At 37.8% G+C, this 22,803-nt stretch overlaps 1 protein-coding gene across 12 annotated transcripts in view; it reads right to left on the bottom strand.

The window, feature by feature from the left end:
• Positions 1-22,803, bottom strand: part of GRID2 (glutamate ionotropic receptor delta type subunit 2) — an 809,145-nt gene that overhangs the window by 277,363 nt on the left and 508,979 nt on the right. For all 12 annotated transcript variants that reach the window (XM_064416952.1, XM_064416954.1, XM_064416953.1 and 9 more), the window contains one exon: positions 5,656-5,940. In XM_064416952.1, the coding sequence (XP_064273022.1) occupies positions 5,656-5,940 (285 nt within the window). The remainder of the gene's footprint in view (positions 1-5,655; positions 5,941-22,803) is intronic.

Genomic DNA, 22,803 nt, shown 5'->3' with positions numbered 1-22,803 from the left:
AGATATCTCAGTTCTGGAATCAGTAAATATTTCAAGCATCTCCAGTGATGGTTGTATATCAAAAGCATGCTGAGATGAAATACACAAGGTTAGGCCTAAAATTGGGAAAGAGAAGTGGGGTTGAGAATTTTTTTCTTTTAATATAAAATACAGAAGGGTTTTTAAATTTTCCCTCAGCCTTTCAAGAGGAAGACTGCAGAATCTTTCTATCAACTTTAGCAGCAACAAAACATTAAAAATAAATGTTTCCAAACAGCTCGACTTTCTGTCTTTCATCTTAGAAATGCAGAGGTACCTACGCTGTAAATTGCACGAGATTCACAACTATGTTCTTGCAGTGATTGACTGGTTTCTTCATAAAGAATTTAGTACTACAGAAAAGTATCTACATTTTTTTCCTGGAAAATACAGTGAGCTGTAAACTGCCCGAGAGTAAAACACGAATTGCAAAAGCTTATCCCTTGTTGATACACCACAGAGATAAAACCCAACAGTATGCCGGGATTGCAGCTCAATCAGTCTGCCTATATGGCCTGGGCTCACACATTGTGGTCTCAAATTACTCTTTCATTCTGTGAAATGTTTCTGTCTTTCATGTTGTGACTGGCCACTGTCATGAGCCAGTCTGTGGATCAGGTAGGATTTCCTGGTACAAACTGCATTTTGCTCGCTTTGAACTTGAAACCATAAAGATTAATAACTTGGCAAACTTGCTCAAAATGTTTACAGATGGCAGTGGTTCTTTTTACAAATCCAAACTTGGCAATTTCCAAAGGGATAAGTTACACATTTACAGGGTCCAATCTGAAAATGCCTTCACTCAAAGGGTGCTGATGCTCCTAAGGAGGAATTCAGACTAGAGGAGGAGCTTCCCAGTCTCTACCTCTGCTTGTGAGGAGGAGATGCACAAACACCCTCTGCACAGTGATCCTACACATTGAGCTGAGCAGTCAAGAATGACGTGAGTAGGAGCTGATTTGGCTGCTTAAATGATTTGGCTTCTACATACTGTGTGGATAGTAATTTTAATAGCAGTTTGAGAAAGGCATCAGTCTACTGCATAATTCTGCTGCATTTCATGCCGCCTACTCTTTATCTCCGTGAGAAGACTCTCTTTAACAGCCTTTGAAGAATTGCTCTTGAATGCTTTTAATATCCATGTATTAAATTTTCCTAAAAACAATCAGATTTCATGTCCTGGACAGGCCCTAGCTTGTTTTACCAGAAGGAACAAAACCACAATACAAGGGGACTAACAGCACTGGGAGTTTGCTCTAGATCGTGCTTGCAGAGTGCAAGGATTGGGGAAAAGACAACTTGTTCTGATTTTCAGAAGTTCATCTGAATTTATACACTAAAGGTACTATTATAGTAAATGAAATACAGCAAATATCACCTAAGTCTGCTCATTTTAAGATGTTCTTTTTTTTCTCACATCCCCACTCATTAATTCCTACTGTATGTTGGCCTTACATTTGTTACTGGGGACGCTCTACCACTTAGAAAAGACTGGCTTTTCTGAAGTCTTTACTTAGCATAACAAAGTCAGTAGGAAAATAAGGCTTTTTACAATCATCGAGGTGTCCTTTGTGTTCCTCTAAAATAGTCAGCTTATCTTCAAATTTCTTGGAAAAGAAACATAATTTGAAAACTTAGATGTCAATTATTTCAGAAATGCATTTATACCTCACTTTTTCAACATCCAGTTGGTTATGACTTAATGAAAGAATTGCTTCTTTTGAAGACTTGATTTTCCTTGTCAGTAAAGAACCTTTAAGTAGACTTGAAGTTTCTAAGATTTAGATGTTTGTAGAGTAGTGTTAAAACAGTAAAACTGAATATACTCATCTACTTACATTCAAAATAAGAATTTGAGATTTTTAAGTAGGATTAACTGAGAGGAAATTATTTTCAGATCTGCAGAAAACATTTCCATCATAAAAAATTCTATGATAATGGAAAGCAATCTATGATTGACTGCAAGATAAAATTCAAAAGCAATTCTATAGATAGGATTTAAAACCTTGGATTTTGATAAGTTGACACATAAAGGTTTGCAGCTTATATTAAAAGCACAAGGCAACTGGTTTAACACAGTATGGACTTTGGATAAGATCCTAATTTTACTGTAGGAAAATTTGTTTTAAATATGAAAGGCCCATTTTCTTCCACAGAGTGAAATTATTGCTGGAAATAATTTCAGTAATACAACTAAAGTAATTTAATTATTTAAAACAAAATAAGTGACTATACAAAATAATTTATTGGAAAGTATGAAATTCTGCTGGTTGCTGGAATCAGTCAGTCTGTTAGTGCTTTCACGTTTTCTAACTTAGAAAAATATGGCAACAATGAGAAAAAAAAAAGATGAACACACACCAGAATCTATATTCCCTTATTGTCAAGTGTCATTTACTGCTATGCAGACACCACTTCATGTTATGATACACACCTTGAGAAGGAATGATTGCTGCAGATGAAAAAATATCACCAGTGTAAGAAACTGCTGCTTGCACAGGTGTCACTTTTGCAGACAGCTGTGCACAGCATATCAATAATCTCTTCCTAATATGAAATCAATTCTAATGCAGGTATTGAACTCCCACCTACTTTAATGTTTAGTACTAAATGTTCTATTAAAATGTCTAATAGTAACTGCTGCAAGCAGTTACATTGAGCAAAGCTTTTAGCAAAACTTTTATTTTAGGTCTGTATGAGCTGAGAAAATGAATAAGTCTCACTGCAGCAGAAACTCTCAGGCAAGCTAAGGTTCAGGATTGGGATCTTCCAGAGGAAACTGCAACCACTCTTAGCTGCACTGATGCTGACCAAAGGGATGGATTATTCCTGGACCTCCATCCCATATCTCCATGCCCAGTCTTGATTTCTTTCTAAAGTAGGCATAGAAGCTAACAAAAATATTCCCTTCCTCAAGGTCTTCTGGAGCTCTTGAGCCAAGTCTCTTTTTTAAAATTCAAACTGATGCTTGAATAGTTTTCTTTTGTAAAAATATTTCACATTTAGAGACCCATCTAAAGAGTGGCTTTCTCAAACATCACAGAATTATTAGAGTTGGATGGAATTTCAGGACATCATACTGTCCAGCCTGCTGCTCAAAGCATGGTAAATACTAAATTCAGACTTATCCACTCTGTAATCCACTAAAAAGTGATTCCAGTTTCTCTTTTCATGCCATTAATTTCTTTGTCCCTCTCTCTGTGCTAGTTCTTCTTCCACCAATACAGAATCCAGGAAGAGAAAATGCGAACTGCTAACATATGAGAAATTTTTCAGTTCATCAATAAAATAGCAGGAAAAGGGGAGAAAGTGATATAATTTGTTAGTATTTATAACAATCTGGAAAGATTACCCTCTAGGGGCTACTAATCAAAAAATGTCATCAGGTGTCTGTGAAAAACGGCTGTCATAGATCAAAAACTGGGTCAAAGGACTGTGAACAGGCAAAACACAGTGGTTTTGAAACCTAATGGTGAAACCTAATGGTTTCACCTGAAACAGGGTAGCAAAGGATTAGAGGGGCATTCCAGTAGGAGCAAGAAAAAGAAATGGAGAGCCAGTGATCAAAGGAAAGAATGAGAGGCCTCAGGTTAGAGATGGTGATCTGAAAGTTCTGCTCTGTTTGTTATTAAAAATAGAAGGGAAAGCCATCAATGAAATGAGCACCTTTATAAAATCTTTATAAAATTTTATAAAGAAACAGTAGGAAGCAAAAGAATACAGAACTTTCTTGCTGCCCTAGGATGGCTGTTGAAATCAACAATTTAGCTGGATACAGTCTAAAGAAGCATACCATTGCACAGCTAATAGCTCTACTCTGAGTCACAGGTTAATTTAAAAATCAACTTACATTTAAAACCATTTTATCTATGGTATTAATTTCAAACTATGTATGCACACCCCTTGCCCCCCCAAAAAAACAACCTACCCAACTCCCCCCACCCCCCCAAATACTGAAGCCGCACAAATGGTCAGAAAGGGGACAGACTGCTCAGTGTATACTAAATGCAGAATGTTGGTGGTTTTTTGCACCATTTCCTGATATTTGTGATGGTGACCACTAATCAGAGCGAGATTACCAGTTTGTCTTGGTTAGTATGGCATTACATCATTACATGTTGACTACTGAGTTCTGAATGCCAGAGAGGCTGGTACAGAGACTAAATATTTGCCACAGGTCACACTGAGGATGATGTGTCACTGAATGAGCTATTGCTCTAAAACTATTCCGTGCAGGCAGGCAGGCATCTGCATTACATAAGTCACACCATTATGAAGTTCTTACCCAGATATCAAGGACAAAATACCATGGCATCTGAACTGTATTTTTAAATTAAATAATGAAAATTGAATAATTTAAACCCAGTATTTTCAAATATAATTATTCAAAGATATTAATTATAAAATTTGCTTGAGGCAAAAAAAAGATACTCCTTAATTAAAAGTTTATAATTGTCTTCACAGGTACCTGGCAGTTAAATACATAAACTCATAATTTCTAAGCAAAAATACTCTGCTGTAAGATTTTTAGATTTTTTGTTCATTTTTTTAGGGGTTTTTGTGTGTTTTACTTATCCCATGGCCGATGCTTTTAGGTGCTGCTTTGTTATAGACAAGAATTCTCCTATTCATCACTTTGTAGTCTTCTAATTTAAGAATTTATTATGTAGGCAGGGGAAAAAAAATCAGTAACACCTGACCTGAATGAACCAGATATTAAGCACAGTAAATCGCTGAAGTGAGCATTTTTCTATAACTTAAAGATTAAACTTTGAACGTAAGTTTTAAAATGCTCATCCAAGCCAGTCATGATTACTTATGAATATTGGATGCATCTGAAGAAAACAGGTCTGGTTGCAAAGCAATTTTTCACAGAAATAAAGATTGTTAAATTTCTTATATAATGCAGTCTACTGGAGAAATCTTTCCAGTTCTCCTGTCAGCTGTAGAAAATATCTGGACCAAAACTGGCTGATTCACCAACCTGGATGGTGCAGTCTTGTGACACCGCCATCTGTGTCACACTTACTCTATCACACAAAAACCACCAATTCAGCACCTTTCAGGAACACTGAATGAACTCAAAACAGAGGGAATGTTGTCTTGTCCAAGCCCTTCTCCTCCTCAACTTCTTCACTCTCGAGAACTTCTTTCTACATGTTTTATATTTGTGACTAGCACCTTGGTCTTGCCAAACCTCTGACCTACATTCTCCATCGCTTCAAATTCTGGCCAGAAAGTATATGACAACAAAAAGAAAACATTCACCACAAAATAAACAAATCTACAGAACGCAAAGCTTACAGGTTGCATCTTGAATTGTCATTTTATGTTTCTACTGTCCAAAAAAACAAGAGAGCTTGCTAAAAACTTTTATGCTTCATTAACACAAGTAGAATAGAAAAACACATAAGTTCTTAATTTATCAGCTAACTCTAACAAAGACATTATCAAATAAACCTGTAAATGTTGATGGATTTTAGAAATAGATTTCTCTGAGGTGCTGTGAAATGGTGCCAGAACCATAAATGCTCACAAGCAAAACATAATCTATTGCAAAACAATAAAGCCGTAGTGTGACAATTTTCAGCAGGATTATGGATTTGACAAAAATCACCCTGAAAAATAAATACTTACCATAGTCATTATCGTAAAAAATAATGAATTTCTGCCAGGCATATTCTGTGACCACTCTCAAGATGACATCATTTAAGTAGACAGGGGGCCGCACAGAGAGCGTGTAGTCATCGTTGCGGTTGCTCCTGGTGAGCCCGCAGCCGCTCCTCGGCGTTCCTGCTGGGGAGCGCTGGATGAAGAGGTGAGGGATGTGCATGGCATCAGCCAGAGACTGCAGGGATCCTGCTGACGTGCAGCCAATGGAGCTGACGAGGGCCAAGATGCCTTGGTTCATCAGGTCACAGGCTGTAAGAAAACACAGAGATATTGGGAGTGAGCGCAATTCAGTGCACACGGACTGTTCTGCTGTCGAAACACACAGGGAGCTGAAACACAGCACGTCCAATCAAGGAAAATATGGGTACATTTTTCATATTGAGTAACCCAGATTCATCATTAAAATTCATCAAAATCACAAAGCTAGTCCATTCACTTGGAGGTGTCTTGTGGTCTAAGCTGGAAGACTGTCCTGTCCACCCTATCAGAAATGAATTTTCCCTTAGAAATGAGACCCATCACTCAATCTTCTCAAAAACACTAAAAACTGATTTTGGCTATGGAATTAACATGACCACCCAAGGAGATAAGCACTCTTCTAAGTCTAGCACAACAGCTCCATGAATAATACTATCTTTGAGTTATACAGGGAAAGCTTGAAATAACAGCTCAGGCTTGCTGTCAGCCTTCGAAGACAACTGAATAGCATTATGTGCATTAACTTGTCCAAGGAAAAAAGAAATTTCTTCTGGGATTGAAGAGGTATACGTATATATGGTGCATATATCTCACATAAACTTTTCTTTTTCTTTAGAAGACAAACAACCTTCCTCTCGCCCCCAAGCTGGTCATATAAATAGCAAAATGCTTTTAAAATTTAGTGAACAGTTTCTATATGCTTACTTTCCTCACCTCCTTAACAACGACCCTAAGTTGACTGTGCAAAATATAACACCCTAAAACTAACAAATGGTTCTATTACCTACAGTAGACACCTTTAAGTACAATATCAGTGACATCCACATTAACAAAATGGTGTTTACCACAAACAATGTTGACGCAATCACTAAACATCAAAGAAATTTATAATCATTACGTCTGTAATTTTGAAGGGTTATCCGGTGAATCAGAATCAAGTGGTTATACTGTGTTTCTAACAGGCTGCAGACCTTGAATGAAGAAATAATACGGATTGTAGCATAATTCCCCCGAACACACCCAAGGCTAAATTTTGAAAGTCAATTTTTCACTGGCAAAGTTACACAAGCAGTTAACCTGCATTTACACATGTAAATGAGTAATGGGATGGTAAAAACCAACATGTGTTTACTTATGAATATCTAATACAAAACTGTACAATTATATCTTCTGCAGGACTATTCTGCACACACAACAGGTCAAAATAAGAAACTCACATGTGAGAATATATTCACCTAAATATATAAAAACATATTTTAGTGCCAGACCTGTTGTCTCACATCATATGGCTCTTACTCACAGTGAGTAACTTGGTAAACACACCTATTGATCTCAATGGGAATATTTACAGTGTGAGGAATGGAGTTCCACATCAGGCCCATACAGGGATTGACTTTGAAGCCAAAGGACAGCACCAGAGGTCATGAGTGCTGAGAACCACCTTCTCCTAAAGCCAGAGCATTATTTTCATTAAGAGACATAGATCTGGAACATACAAAGGTGTTTGCCCAGGGCCTACTCATGCTGCTGCTGAGGCTTTGTTGCTCGTGAGCCCTTCTGAATTCCTTCATGCAAATAAATATGGGAGAGAGAGCATTCCCATACAGAGCTTTCAAAGTGTTTTGGCTTAGGATAAAGTGTTCCCTCTGTTACATGCTCTGAACAGAGCTCAGCTTGTGGACTTTAGGTTAAAGGTAATACATTTTTTGATAATTTCAAGTATCCTTCTTCAGGAAAGTAAAAAATATGATTGATAATGGGACAAAAAAAGTTATTGGTATCTATACGTTTCTAAAATTTGGAACATTTCAAAACAATCGTAATAACTATTCATCTTTTATGCTGCTTGCTACGGTCCTTTACCATCACTTTCAACAAAGATAAAAGGCTTGTCAAGTTAAATTCTTAGGGAGATGCTGAATTTATTTCTTTATATAGTTTTCCTGTACCAAGGACTGCAGTATCCAGGTTGCATATCCCAGTAAGAATGCTACTGCTTGAGAAAAAAACTGTTTTCTGTTGCCATATTGCTAGATATTGATAGAATTAATATAAATAAAAGTTAGATTTTTCAAAAGCCTAATTCAACAAAATATTAAGTTTTTCACCTCTGATGTCACTTGTTCAGATAAAATATGTGGTAGTAACCCTCCAATCGCTGAAACCTGACTTTTAAAAATATAGCCAAGTCAAAATGCATTCTAGAAATTCTAGAAATTGCTTGAAAATGTCTAAATTTCCAGGTGAATTTCCAGACTCCCAATAAACACTCCCTGTAATGCCATGAAGTGGGAGACATGCTTTTTATGAAAACTGTTTTTGAAACATGAAGAGGAAGAAAACAGCATGGAACATTCAGCTCCACAGGACCAAATCTTAATACTGGCAAACAAACTGAATGAAGGATGAAAATCTTCTCCCTTAAGACTGCATCACATTTACTAGTACAGCCTCAGGACTGAAGTTGCCTGGGTGTCTCCTTGTCCATGATATGCTTATGAGAATTGTGTGTGCTGGATTGGGACTATATGCACTTAATTATGCACAAATAGACCTTACTGCTGCACTCTTAGAGACTAGTGAATACACAGAGAGTTAGCTGCTGGACAAGGGACAATATCTCAGAGGCAGCTTTTTCTAGAAAATCAGTGCCTGAATTGAGAGTTCACCTCTGAGTCAGACTGACTGGATTATTCTTTGAACAGAAATACAGTTTCTGCAGTATATACACATACTAAGTAAAGCCTATGTAATACGTAAAAACATCATCTATGACATTCAAATATTTCTCAGACAAGAAGAACTTTGTTGTCTCCAGCAGAAGAGTTCACTGGTAAAAGCACAACAGTTCTACAAACTTTCTTAAGCCTTTTCCCACCCTCAGTAACACCAGCTCTATTAAATCCTTTTCCTAGTATTCCAAATCTTTCAACTGTATCTTACCAATGGACTAAAAGCTATAGCTCAAACATATTTGAGATCCTGGTTGCATTCTCTTCCTGAGCCTGAAATATCCAAGTTTTGTTTTGCCCCATCTATGTTAAAAAACCCACATGTGTATATATATATATATCTATACACACAAATATATATATACATATATATACACCCATATATATATTATATATATACACACACACATATATATATGTGTGTGTATGTGTATATGTATATATATACAGACACACTTGAATGCCATCTTGGCATTCAAAACTCTGTTGCAATTTAATTTACTAGAACCTCCTTGGTTGGTTGCATTTCCAAGCTGGTATTTAGTCTACTGCCAATATGATCAAGGAATATTAGTTTGCCATCAAGCAGAGAAATAAAAATATTGCTGTGTCTATGAAGTCCCCAGTCATGCCTTGTAGAAATGCCAAACTCAGATGGACCTGTACATAGCTCCACTGCAGATTTAACACAGGAAAAACAGAAGTTGAGTAACAGTGTTTCTAAAATATTAGTTCCAATGACAAGCTACATTTAAACAGAAGTTGTCAGAATACTAGTACACCCTTATAACCACCAAGCAGCAGATGTTCTTAACAACTGCATCTTCGCCAGCTAAAGGAATAAAACTGATCACATTATTTTAAGCATTGCAGAAAGAGAATATGAAGAATATCAGTGAGATTACTTAAAATGCTTCACCATTATATATATATATATATCTATATCTATAGCATATATAGCACATGCGGGCATGCACTCAGCATTATGTTTAACTCTCCAGCTTATCTTGGTCTTTTTTCAAAATATAAAGCTTCTGTATTTCCAATGCTAGTGGGCCAATCGCCAGTAACAAAAAAGCAATCTTTTAGAGTAAAATCTCTTGCTAGTTTGGCAGGCATCTAAAGAAAATAAAAAAGTAATTTTGTGGCTAGTGTGCTATTTTTTTTAAATAAAGAGCACAACCAATTCAATTGGAAATAAATAATTTATATCTAGGCTATCAGCTTGTACAAGCATTTCCAGCAAAGCAGAATTTAAATGGCTATGGTAACAAATGTGTCCCTAAAATGAGTTCTCTTTAAAATGGAAACAATGGTAGGTCCTTAAATAACTACTAGTTGCTGTAATGTAGAAAGAAAACAAAAACCAAAAATCTATAAATAAGAGCAAGTTAAAAACAGATGTATGAATAAATAAGGACCAAAAAAAAGGGACTACTGAGTTTTAACTATTGCTGTGAAAGAGAGAATTTTCTTTTTTATTTCTCCCATAGTTCTTCTAATAGCATATCACAACACATCACCCTCATCTACTATGAGCTGATGAGCCAAACTGAAAAAAAGTAGTGCAGGATCTCTAAAAATTTGGAAAGCAGTCCAATTTTGCTCCCACTTAAATTGGTGGTTAAACAAAGTCAGGCCAACTCTTAACACTTTTTAACACTACGTTTTTGAAAATGCTAAATGCTGTGCATAAATTGTGGGTAGGATCCTTTTAAATAATCAGACACATATTCTACAGTTCTTTTAATCTTCTGTCATTTAGAAACTACCAGGCTCCTTCCAGAAAAGTAGCAGTGTTTGAGATGATGTTGAGTGTACAAAAATTAGATCTGAACACTGCTCCCAGAATCATGATCCCATGGGCCAGTCGCACACCTCAGCGTCATTGCCCTGGATGTCCTCTTCAAAGCTGACATAATTTCAATCTCAGTGCTCTTGGATGTTTTCCACATATTACCCATGTAGTGTAATGCCTCCAAGCTAATTATCTGAATATGAATCTGGGGAAGAAAACCTCTCGTGACTGATATCTCCAATTTCGGATGGAGACTATAAACAGTTTGTTACCCTGTGCATCTGTTCTATGTTTTGAAAATGCTCCAAGGACTTTGTCACCAGGAAGGCTCCATACAATTGGGCCAAATTTGCTTTCCTTTGATTTCTGTTAAAGGTGAATACAGTCTTTCCACAGAAACATTTTTTATCTTCTTACTTTCTTTTGGAGCCCGTACAATTCACCACCAGATGAATCACAGGTTCCCTGGAAGAATACTCAGATTTATTCTCCATTCCATCCAAATGGCCAGGAACATACAGTCTGGTCAGGGGGCAGGGGAAAAAAAAAATCTAATCCATAGGAGCCTCAGGTTTTCCCCACAGAGTAGTAATGAAGAGAGTACTAATGGACTTATTAATGCATTCCGGAAAGTCATTGCCCCTATTTGTACCAATCTACATCCAAACCAGGATACACAGCTGATTCAAGGGTCAAAATACCTGAGACCTTATAAAGGCATATTAGGCAGCTTCTATGTAGCTTTGGAAATATACATTATTATTTATTGTTCATTTTGAGAATATGCTGTGGCTGCTCCTCAAATCCTTTCTGAGCTTCATGGTCCTGATGAAGATTGAGGGACCACAGCATGCAAATTCTCTGTTGCAAAGGGTAAGGAATAAGGTTAAAATCTGCATTTCTTTGACTGTGATGTTCTGCTTCCTCCCAAAATGCATGGGTTTTTTTTTTGGTCTTTGTCACCTTTAAATGCTCCCCAAACCACCCATGAGTACGTTGCAAAAGATAATGTATTCACAAGAAAACAGCCATAAAAGGTGACAAGAAGTTTAAACAGATAAACTACAGGTCTTTCTGTTTGGTGTTCATAATCTCAGATGCAAGAAGTAGAAAGAAATGTGATTATGAGATCCATGATCAAGTGAGATTGGCCTCAAATTTCCAATAAATCTTTTTAGTCACTTTTGGATGGCAATTCTGCTCTTGCAAATTATTTTTCCTTCATAACACAAAGGTTCATCCCAGACTTAGAGCTGAATTATTTCTAGAAGAGTGACAGCACATTTTTAATATATCCTGAAAACTCTTCAGAAGGAAATGAGGATAAAGTGGGGGGAGGGGAAATTATTGACTGGATTTTAAAGAATATTCTCCTCTGCAATGCAGATAACAGAGTCTATCCTGTTCCTTTTTTAAATACGGTTATAGAATTCCACTTCATTTACATCTTCTCTGTAAACGTTAGTAAAAATTTCCCTCCTGCCACTACATTACACACAACTCGGACTAACAGTATTTTAAATTCACTTGTAATTAACCTTTAAGGGATTTTAGTTTGTCCTGACTGTAAAACAAACTTGTATTTGAGCCTTAGCAGCTGTGCTTTCTAAGCCTTGGGATTTCTTTGTTTGGGAAAAATAATCCAAACTTCTGATAGCTAAAAACTATTACCAGAAAGCACATTTGCATCTCAGTCGCACAAAACACCACAACCATTTTTGGAACTTTTAATATTGAAAAGCATTTGAGAGCCTTTTCTGGGTCAGATATCTTTCTGTCTACAAGCTTTGCCAAATATGGTAGCATTAAATCCATCACATTAAAATGCAATAATTAATCTGGGCCTTGAAAAAATGAACTAAAAGTCTCCCAAGTTTGGAGGGAAGCAAAATTTATACAAGAAAGATATTTTGATGCCATGGCTTGCAGGAGTCAGTCAGAGGGCTTGAAAGAACCACAGCTTACAAAGGCCACCAAACAGAAAGAAGGCTCCACAATTTCTCTTTTTGGACAAATGTTCTGATTTATTTACTTTTTCCTGCATGCCAGCCTTTAGCTCTTCCATTCAATTCTACAGAGGCACAAAGAGAATACGTGTCTTGCCAGGTTAGCACATCAGGCAGAGAAACAGCAGTACAATTTCCTATATTTTTTAAAATCTGCTTTCAATTTATTTTTCAAATCTAGTTTTTACCTGGCACTCAACAGTTGTGCCCAGGCTTTGTCTCAGACAAATGATAGTTCCCAGCTTTTCAAGAAGACGGAACTATTAAAAAAACATTTAGAGCCACCCCACCATTTTAAAGAAGTTACACAGGCACAAATCTTCAGCTGAAGAGTGGCTTTATATGCCATGTCTGTTAGGATGTAAGCCTGAATATACTCCCCAAAATGCACAGGACGTTTTCAGGGTGCCTATGGTTGAGATGTCAAAAGAGACTGTAGTATTGACAGATCTGGAAAAAGGAGGCTGTGCCAGGCAGCACTGTTGTAGAAAGGTTTGCAAAGTGTACTAAGAGGTGAAAAGGGGCAGGGAAAGAAGAAATTTAAAATCAATTAAGGCTAGGCAGCGACATTCACTGGAGAAAAGGCTAGATACACATCACAAAACTGACCTCTAGAGTCCTGGTGTCTCAGCAGGGATGTCTGTCTACAAAGGTAATGTAGCCTACTGGAAAATAAAAAATGCAAGGAAACACAGGCATAGATTCCAAGAATGCCACCAAAATATTCTCTTTAATTTGTGCTGAACTCCCACCAACATAAGCCAAATCTCATCTACTGCCAGCATCCTTGCTCAAAGTGTTGCACAAGCAATTTCCATTCATCCATTCAGCAAAATGAAAACTTTCCATTTCAAGTGCAATCATTGGTAGATTCCATTTGATGACCTAATTTATGATGAAGGACATATTACCTCAGTATACAATGACAGCTTCATCCCTTACTTTGTTCCTTCACCCTTGCACTGTTTCTGGATCTTTGATTTCCTTAACCAGCACTGTTTGAGGAATTACTAGGCAGCACATACTCTCCGATGCCCTTTCAATATCAAGCTTGCCTGCTGCAGAGCAGACAATTGCTGCTTAGCAGCAATTATATGGAAACAAAAAGGCTGAGTCTTAAAGCAGCTTAATATAAAATTAAATATAATTTTATCAGAAGATAACATCCTGATAAAATTAGAGGGATTTACTCTAATTCTGTGTTCTCTGCAAGTCTGTGTAGAAGTGCTGGGGGGGAAAAAACCACCATCAACAAAACCTGTTAAAACCTTGATCAGCAGCACTCATAGTTTTTTGAATCTGCTCAAAATAAACTAGGGTAATTTTCCTGCTAAGAGGATAAAACACTGAACTTGATGACATTTGACAAAAATTACACTTTCCTTGCTGCTATAAATCAGACTGTCTTGCACTTTTGCCTTCCATCCTATCTCAGGTCTAACTTTCTTTCCTATCTGATTTTTCCAGCCCTGAACATTAGAGAGCATTTGCTTTCATCCTCCCCTTGCCAGTTCCCCTCTCCTCAGAATCTGCTCCAGCCAGGCAAAATAACTCTTTTTTTCCTCTTCACCTCGTCCATCTCTTCTTTTTTAATTTTTATTTTTCCCCACCTACTTCACCCCATTGCCTCCAATGCCTAGAAACAAAAACCTAGAGGATCTGACACTGGACTGCGAATCTGAAGATTATTGCATGACTAATTTGGGAGTAGTAGTCAGATTTCCCTTATGCTTTAGTGATTATGATACTTTGTCACCTTTGTGGAGCACTTTTGCATGATCTAAATGAAAGCTTGTGTTCCCCACACCCATTTTTTTCAAGGTTAGAAGGCCCATTTCTGAGAATAACTCACATCACCAGAATTCCTTTACATCTCCTCTCTTTTCTGAAATGCTTCATAGCCCCCCTTCTCTTGCCCAGACTATTAATATGGAGACAACAGGCTCTGCTGGAGAGATACAGTGGGAAGCACAATACCACAGCCCAGTCCAGGGCAGACAAAAGAACACACAGCTGGTAGCATTAGTTTAATTGGAAGCCTTACAATGGGAAGAGCTGCCTGTGCTGCCCTGGATGAGCTTGGCATCCTTCCAAACAAAGATATTACTGAGCAACACTGTTCAAAATAAGACCATCCCCCAAACAAAAAGAAATCTGTGAAAAGTAATCTGGGAGAGCTTTCTTTCCTGCAGTGCAAACAGCAAATATCCAGGGAATGTTCTGCTATGGGGACAGCTAAGCAACTTTTTCAGTCTTTTCATGCACCATTGTAGACAGTGTATTTCCCAAGCTGAAAAAGGTATACATTTACTTCTTAAAACAAACTCTCCTAACAACAAATATAAAATGAAACAAACAAACAACAACAACAGAAGAAAAAGGAGCCAATTCTACCAGATTCTACCAAACAGAGCAACTTAACGGCAAACAATACAAATGCCAGATCTTGCATTTGACACAAAAAAGGGAAATACACATGTCAGCCAAAAGGGCACTGGGGGAAAAAAAAATCAACTTGGTGCATGCTACAGACAAATCTATATACAGACATATCTACATCAAGATAAAAACCTTTTAATGAGAACAAGCAGAAAGCAAGAGAGGTGGTACATCAGTTGCAAAAAAAATACATGGCTGTGAAAAAACCGAGAAGTCTGTAGGAGTTCAGAGCATCAGTTCCATTAGCAACTTAGCCACTCAAGAAAACCTCAGATGAGTCAAAACAACTATAACCATTATTATTTGCTAAGAATAGACATTATTCTTGTTTCACTGACTGACACACAGAATAACAAGCATGATAAGAATAAAAAATCAACTACCTTTAACTTTTATTTTTTATTTGCAAGTCTGAAAGTGCTTTGCAAAGATGCTCAACATCTTCATCTCTGTTTCACAGAATAAAAAACCCCAGATGTGCCAAGAGGAGTTTCTTGCCCAAGGTCAAAAAGCAAGGCAATAAAATTGTTCTCTGTGCCAAACTCAAATAAGCTAAAAGGCTGAAAATAAAGTTCTTTGTTGCAGCTTTTCATTGTTTGTTTTGTGCATTAGTGTGCCATTGAAAGTGTTTTACGTTCTGAGCACAACATAACAGCGCTTTATAAAAAATAAGATTTTGAAGGAAGGCAAGGCAGCCTACAAAACAGAATTAAGTGACAAAGACTTTCAGATCCCCAGTGACCCCAAAGCAAGACCACTGTTGATTATGAGAAAATATTGAGACATGAGCATGTAGGGAATGGAGAGTAAATGTGGAAAAGGAAAGCAGAGCTGTAGGTGAAATACAGAGTATTGATGGATAACACAAAATGCCAGCAGACATGGAGAATGCAATATAAGCACAAGTATCCGATAAAGGAGTAAACATTTTGCAAGGAAAATTACAGATGAGTGTTCAACAGAAGGGAAATTGTAAGGTATTGAGGTAAGGGGGGACAGGATGGAACTATGTATGGAAAATTCAGCTCCTGGGCTCATGATCATGAGTGTTAGAAAAAGATATAAATACTCATATAAGAGGACTCCAGCATCTCTGCTCGTATTACTTAACAACATTCTCAATATGGTTTCTTTCTTACCTGATATGCAGTGCAATTGGTTCTAGCAACACCAGATAAGCCAGAGAGTCACTAACAACTACGTAAGACCTAGAAATCCAGAACAACACGTTGACAAAGAGCTGACGGTGCAATGCTGACATTGTGAAGATAAGAATTCAGAAATGTTAAAGCAGTACTAGTGAAAGGCATGGGGAGAGCAAAAAAAAAGAAGAGAGGACTTTGCAAGGAAGAACAACAAAGGACCATAACGAGGGATGACATCAGCTTTGAGGTAATAGAGAAGGATGTTAAATGTCAGTAAGTGATCAGACAGCAAGATGTGCAGTTGGGGAGTAATAAATCCATTTAGATAACAGGGAGGAGGAGGATGCAGGTTGCTGCTGTGTGGGGGTAATGGAGGAGAGCAGAAGATAGAGCACGGGGGACAGCGACTGTGATACTGTACTGTATCTGCTGAAGTGCAAATAGCCAAATCATTGACAGACATGTCAGCCAAAAGGGCACTAGGGGAAAAAAAAAATCAACTTGGTGCATGCTACAGACAAAGCAGCAGCTGGGCTTGGCAGCAGCTTCACCATGTGAAGAGAAGGTGAGAGAAGACAAAATGTGCCTAAGTCTGAGAGTCTATTTTTGCCCTCTTACTCCAGGAATAATAATGGTGCAGTGTTTCTTTAGTGCCAGTTGCAACCTTTTACTGAGATTGCTTTGACTGTAATGGCTGCAAGAGATGCCAGGAAAAGAAGGTAATGAAGCTTTTTTTTTTCTTGACTTTTCCAATGTCACAGAAAAAGAAATTTGCATAACTCCAAAATGGAAAATATACATTTTCAATAAGGACCATTTGAGTGACACTAAACAATTAACCCTAATTGAAACCAGCAGTTGTTCTAAACCATTCACACCATGGTAAAACAGGATTGAAATGAAATTTAAAACCCACCTCTGACACTGAAGAGACATGTCCAACAAAAACATGCTCAATGAACTATTAGAAATCAATTGACACAAATCCTACTTGGAATCAGAGGCAAATATTTCCTTTGCTTTTAAGGAAGCATTTTAAAATTGTATCTCTCCCTGATAAACACAAAGCCATATAGATAGTGAAAAAAAATTGGTCTCAGCTACCAAAGCTGGAGCAGAAGTTGTTTTGCAGGGCTATACAGCACAAGACAGCAGTGCCACGTGCAGGAGCACCATGTGGAGTGAAGCACTAGGACTGTTGAGTCTGCTCACTAGCTTTTCCCTGAAATGGAAATTACCATTTTCTTCCTAAATCTCTTAAAATCTTTTAATTGCTATTGGATCTAAGCACCGGTGCTTACTGTGTTGCTTCAGATACCAGCAAGTCTATTTTTCCACTGAAGACTGCTCCTGTGGTGCAGCACTTCATGTATTTACTGACATGTTTTTTTTCTCCAGCTCTTTTCATGCTGCCACAATTCCTCAAAACAAGAGTATTGATTCCACTACAGGATTCTGTCTTCTTTACTTGTTTTGCATTGGTATTACTGCTCAAGTAGCAACAAATTTGGTCTGTCACTACTGGATATGAAAGAGGGGAACCAGACTTACTGTGTATATTAAGAGCTTCTAATTGTGGATTGCACAGTGTCATTCCCTTTGACTTACTTTTTCCATGCATTTAGCTGGCAAAGCTTGCAAGGATGCCCAGAAACTGGCAATAAACCAGAGTGCCACATAACACCCTCTGGTCTACATTACTACAGGTATTGTTTCTGAGAAAGCATAGAGGCAAAACCAAAGAAGTGACATAAAAAGTACTCTTTTAATTCCAGCATGTCCAATACTTCATAAAAACAAGGAAGTATGGTTATTTACATTTTACCACAAGATCTGCAGGACATAACAGACTAAGCAACACATCTGAAGAAGTGGAGTTACAAAACCCTCTTATTCTGCCTAGTAAAACTCTGGCCCCTGCACAAGGGAAGTGGCACTCCAAATGCCTCTTTGATGTGTCAATCCTGTGCGTGCAACAGAAAAACCGCAGAAGTTTCAGAAAGGCTTCCTTAGGACTGAGTGGGGCAGGATTTTCTCAAGTCACATAAGCACTGCCAAGGACGTTGTAAGCAATGCCTACATGGTCTTTGTGCCATTGGCCTGGCCAAAGCACAGACACTGCCTACCTTTCCCACTGCCTCCCATTAGTGTGTTGCAAGAGCCGTTCCACAGGAAAAGATAAAGGAGGTCAGTTTTCAGAAATTTTATTACAGATGACTAGCTGTCAAGAGTAAATAAATTCAAAAGTCGTTTTAACACATGAGTTTGCATAATTCTAATACATTATTCCTTTGTCTGTAAGTCGATTTCTGCAGAACTTGGATAAAACAGGAGGCTTAAGCTTAGCAAATAGCCCTGATCTCAATTCACCAGTTTTGAAAGGTGTGAAGTTTTCTGACTTCCAAAAGTTATGCCTGATTTTCACTTTGGAATTAGTGAGGAGAGAGCCAAGCACATTCTTCCATTTCTGGAGTTTTATACAGTCAATTATCTTCCTTTGTGAGCAGGGGAATTTTAGACTGTTATATACTAAAGTACTGTTTATTAGCCAGTATTTTTCTTTCATTATCTCCCCCTTGCTGCTTTTGATAAAGCTTATTTTTTAATTGCAATGCAGTAAATACACTGGAGATTTTTTTTCCCTAGCAGTTGGATGCATGCATTTTCTTATTTGGTCTGTCAGCAGCACCCATACACACAAATAAGTATGTATACACACAAAATATGACATGACTGGCTCCAGCTTCTCATGCACAAAAATATTCTGTGACAAGATGCATGGACCAAACGCAAAACCAAGAGAAAAACACATCCTTCAACCTGAATAACATAGTTTCTATCATTTATGAAAGCTGCCTGAACTTCTAAGTCTTTAAGACATCCGACTACAAAAAAAGTCTAAGGTCAGTGCTTTGTAAAGCTTTGAAAATGTAAATATGTAAATATGTAAATATTTACCATTAGTGCAAGGGATGACCAAAAATCCAGTGACTTTATCCCCATAATAGAAAATTAAAGCCTTTTTTTAGCCTTCATTTGAAGTTGACATATGAATTAATGCAGCTTTCATTCCTTGTTATTTAGTAAGAAGGACAGATGTGCGATGTCAAATACTATGGAATAAGGTGATTTGCACACATATGAGGATTTTCAAAACACCACACCTCCCAAAGTAAGCAACAAAAGGTGAGACAGAGCAGGAAGGGGGAAAAGGAAATCCTCTTATTCTCAGTATCACAATCATTTCTAGAAACAAAACTAATCATTGTTAAAATCCAGGGATGTCAAATAAAGAAGGGCAAAGAGTAAGCCTTGTATCTTCATACATCTCTTAGGTTTGCAAACACCAGGAACTAGCAGAGTATTTAAAATATGAAAAAAAAAAAAAACCACACACAAACCCACAACTAACAAACAAAATGAAAATAAAGACACAACCCAGCCATATTCTCAACTTTATCTATTTGAAAAATAAGGGTAGCCCTGGAAACGCATTGCAAGTCCTGTTCAAAGTGATTTTCTCAAAAGCTTCCTCCAGTGAGTAACACTTTTTCCTACTGGCTCATTTTTTTCTTCTACTGCTTTTTGTCAATTGGCACTTAAATTATCCAAAGAACTGAGGTGTTGCTGGCAGGCTAAACTGTGATTACAATTCCTTTTAAATGCCTTGGGTATGCCTTCCAGGACTGGCATGACCAATACCCCTTATCCCTACTCCTTCTTGAAAGGTCTCACTTCTCCAATAAATCCTTTTTCTTCAAAGGAGAGGCAGGTATAGAGCCGTGAACAGACCTATAAGACATGCTTACCTCCTACCCGTGGGCACCCACCCTCCCCAGTGGAACAAAGTTTTGGCCACAGTTTCACCATGGAACTCATGTTTACCACATTCTTTATGCTTCCTATAAAGCCAATTACCTATACCCATACTCTCCTGCCTACACTGTCATTTGGAGTCAAGTCCTCTAGATCAACTTCCATGTAAGAGCCTGGCAGATCAGTTCCTTTTCATTTCCATGTACACATTCCTGGGAAGGTCCCTAAGTCTACCATCAAAAGGCAGATTTGCAGATTTCATTGGAGAACAACAATGAAATGTACCATAAAAGGTCTTTGAGGTGGCAGGAAGTTTCAGGGGGCTGCAGTCCTCAAGCCATCCTCTTCTGTCACCTGTTCTAGAACCCAACCCAGTTGTTTGTCAAAAACAGCCAACAAGCATGTTTTGCAGACCACAGCTGTACCACTGAGGTACAATTCCCAATCTAACACATGCCACTGCTTTGTAATCACACACTGAGGTGTTGCTGTTTCACATGCTTCTATCAGCTGAAGGACAGCTTTCTCCACATGCTAGTTTTTTCTCTGTACCTGGGAGTATAACAGAAATAGAAACTCCTCTGGCTGCAGAATACATAAACTGCCCACTGCCTTGGGTTCCTGTGTTTTTGCTGTTAATAGAAGCTGGCACAGGCTCATGGATTCACACTTGCATATCCTGCTGCAGAGCTAGGAACTACTGTCCTTTCACAAAGGAACACTATAGCACATAATGCTGTTTTGGTGGACTGATACCATTGTTTCATTTTTAATAGATACCCCTGCAAAGGGAATTGTTACCAGCACTCTTGTTATGAAAAATAGATTAGACAAAACAATACATTTTATAGAACACTGGTCACAAGTAGAATGATAAAATTAGTAGGGCAACTGTTTTAAAACACTGCAACCACTTTCCCTCAGCTGAAGTAAGGAGGATTAGCAATTCTGCAAATCAGAAACTACTACTTCAAACAAAATGTCCCTATGATGTTCAGTAAGCCTGGACAAACTAGACCTAGGAAAATTTCACATAAAGACAGACAGCATGGCCCTGAGGAAGCAGACAGCTGTGGAGGAGCAGGAGGAACTGCTGGCTGGCAAAGATCACTGTTTGTTTGTCTTTGCCATTAGTAACAAAAAGCCATTTTTCCGTACATGCTCATTTTAAACCCCAGCCAAGGGTCACTCCAGCTTTCTGGATTTCATTGTTTTCACCATACAACTTCCAAATGCAGTTCCACTTGGTTTTCCAAGGTGGTATGACAGTAATGGGTCCCTGCAAAATACACTATAAATTGTCAGACTTTCAACAAACTAGAGAATAGCTCTTACAAGTTGAACTAAGCTAGCGTATATCCACAGCAGTCTAAATTACAGGGAACAAAAATGCAACCAGTCCAATGCAGACACCCTGTGGTTAGATGTTTACTTAGTATTCCCTAATTTTTCTGTACTATAATATTAAAAGAAGGAGACTTTTAGCTCATAACTATTGTATTATTAATTTTACCAATTCTGGTCAATCAATACAGATATGTTTAAGGCTACATAACAGAACATGGAATTGAAAGTAAAGCTTGATTTCATTTTTTTGGGCAGTCCATCATTATCACTAGAGTTGTTCGAGGCAGGAGGGGTAAAACCCTAAGAATATATAGGCTGCTGTAGGATTTTAACTATCATGTTATACAGTATTTTAAAAGACTTAAGGCAGAACTTCTACATAACACTTACCAGTAGTTGTCCCTGCAAGCAAAGGTCAAAAGCTTTTCATCCAGAGGGCTGCTGATATCTTCAAATTCCTGAACTGCTTCACCTCTATCTGGACTCATAAATGTTTCTCTTTAGCAGAATGCTAGAGCAAATGGGTAAAATGCTGTGCCTTTATGTGATAAGCCCTTACAACAAAAGCAGGTACTTGATGATGGCCTGCAGTACTGGGAAAATTTTTTCTTTTATTATTAAAACAGTTTTTGTGGCCCTATTTACTTGGAGAGACTTCCCACTTGAAATCTCTACACACATAATCAACACATAGTAATTAAAGCTGTTGTTCAGGACATAAAGGATTTGAATCCAGTTTTCTTCTTTACTTAACAACACCACTTCATGTGACCCTGGCCCAGGGACTCTGTAACTACTCAGGATTATTCTGGGTAGCAAAGCCCCAGTCTGCCTCTCTGACCACTTCACTTTGCATAGGCTGCTCAAACACATAATGGAACATGGGCTGTAACCCAGGGGTCCAGCAGCCTGCTCTTCTCCCATAAGACACTTTGTCCTTCTGAAGAGATATAAGTTGAAATCCTCTGAGGCAGAAAAGAATTTGTGCCTCCTATATCCTGACTGCGTGCACAAATCACTCAGCTATCATGGAAAAGAAGAAACTACCCTCCTTTACAAATTCTGCATACCTAGACCATATCTTTCTTGCTACTACTTATAACAACTTCAGACAAACCATTATGTATTGAATACAGCAGACACCTCTGGTCTACTGGAATTTTTTTGTCTTATTTCATTCTTTTAACATTTTTTTTTCCGCAACCCATGAAGTCTAATTGCACACAGGCATGAAATCCCACATTATCCAGGCAGTCTTTAGTAGACTGCTGAGAAGATCTATGGAACACATAACCAGCAAGCACCTTAAAGGAAAGGAAGCACAAGTGTGTCTCTCTGAAATCCATGCTCAAAACCCAACAGATAGAGAATCTTCAAATCCAGCAGTATAGCGATTCCTATGGTGATACTTTACATAGATTTTGAAAGACAAATGTGTATTATTTAATTTATTTAGTTTAGGGTGGATAACAATATAAAATCAAAGCAAGCACACAACAGGATTTGATGTTTATCCATTTTCTAGATTGCCAGAGAGAGTACATTGATGAGGAGTTGTCTAAGAGGTCTCACTTTATGTTATACAAATTAACATCAACCCAAACAAAACCCTCAAGAGTCAACCCAAATAA

The sequence above is a fragment of the Passer domesticus genome, chromosome 4 (genome assembly GCF_036417665.1).
Source record: "Passer domesticus isolate bPasDom1 chromosome 4, bPasDom1.hap1, whole genome shotgun sequence".
Lineage (NCBI taxonomy): Eukaryota > Metazoa > Chordata > Aves > Passeriformes > Passeridae > Passer > Passer domesticus.
Note: the sequence above shows the minus strand (reverse complement) of the source record. Positions and strands in the feature narration are given on the sequence as shown.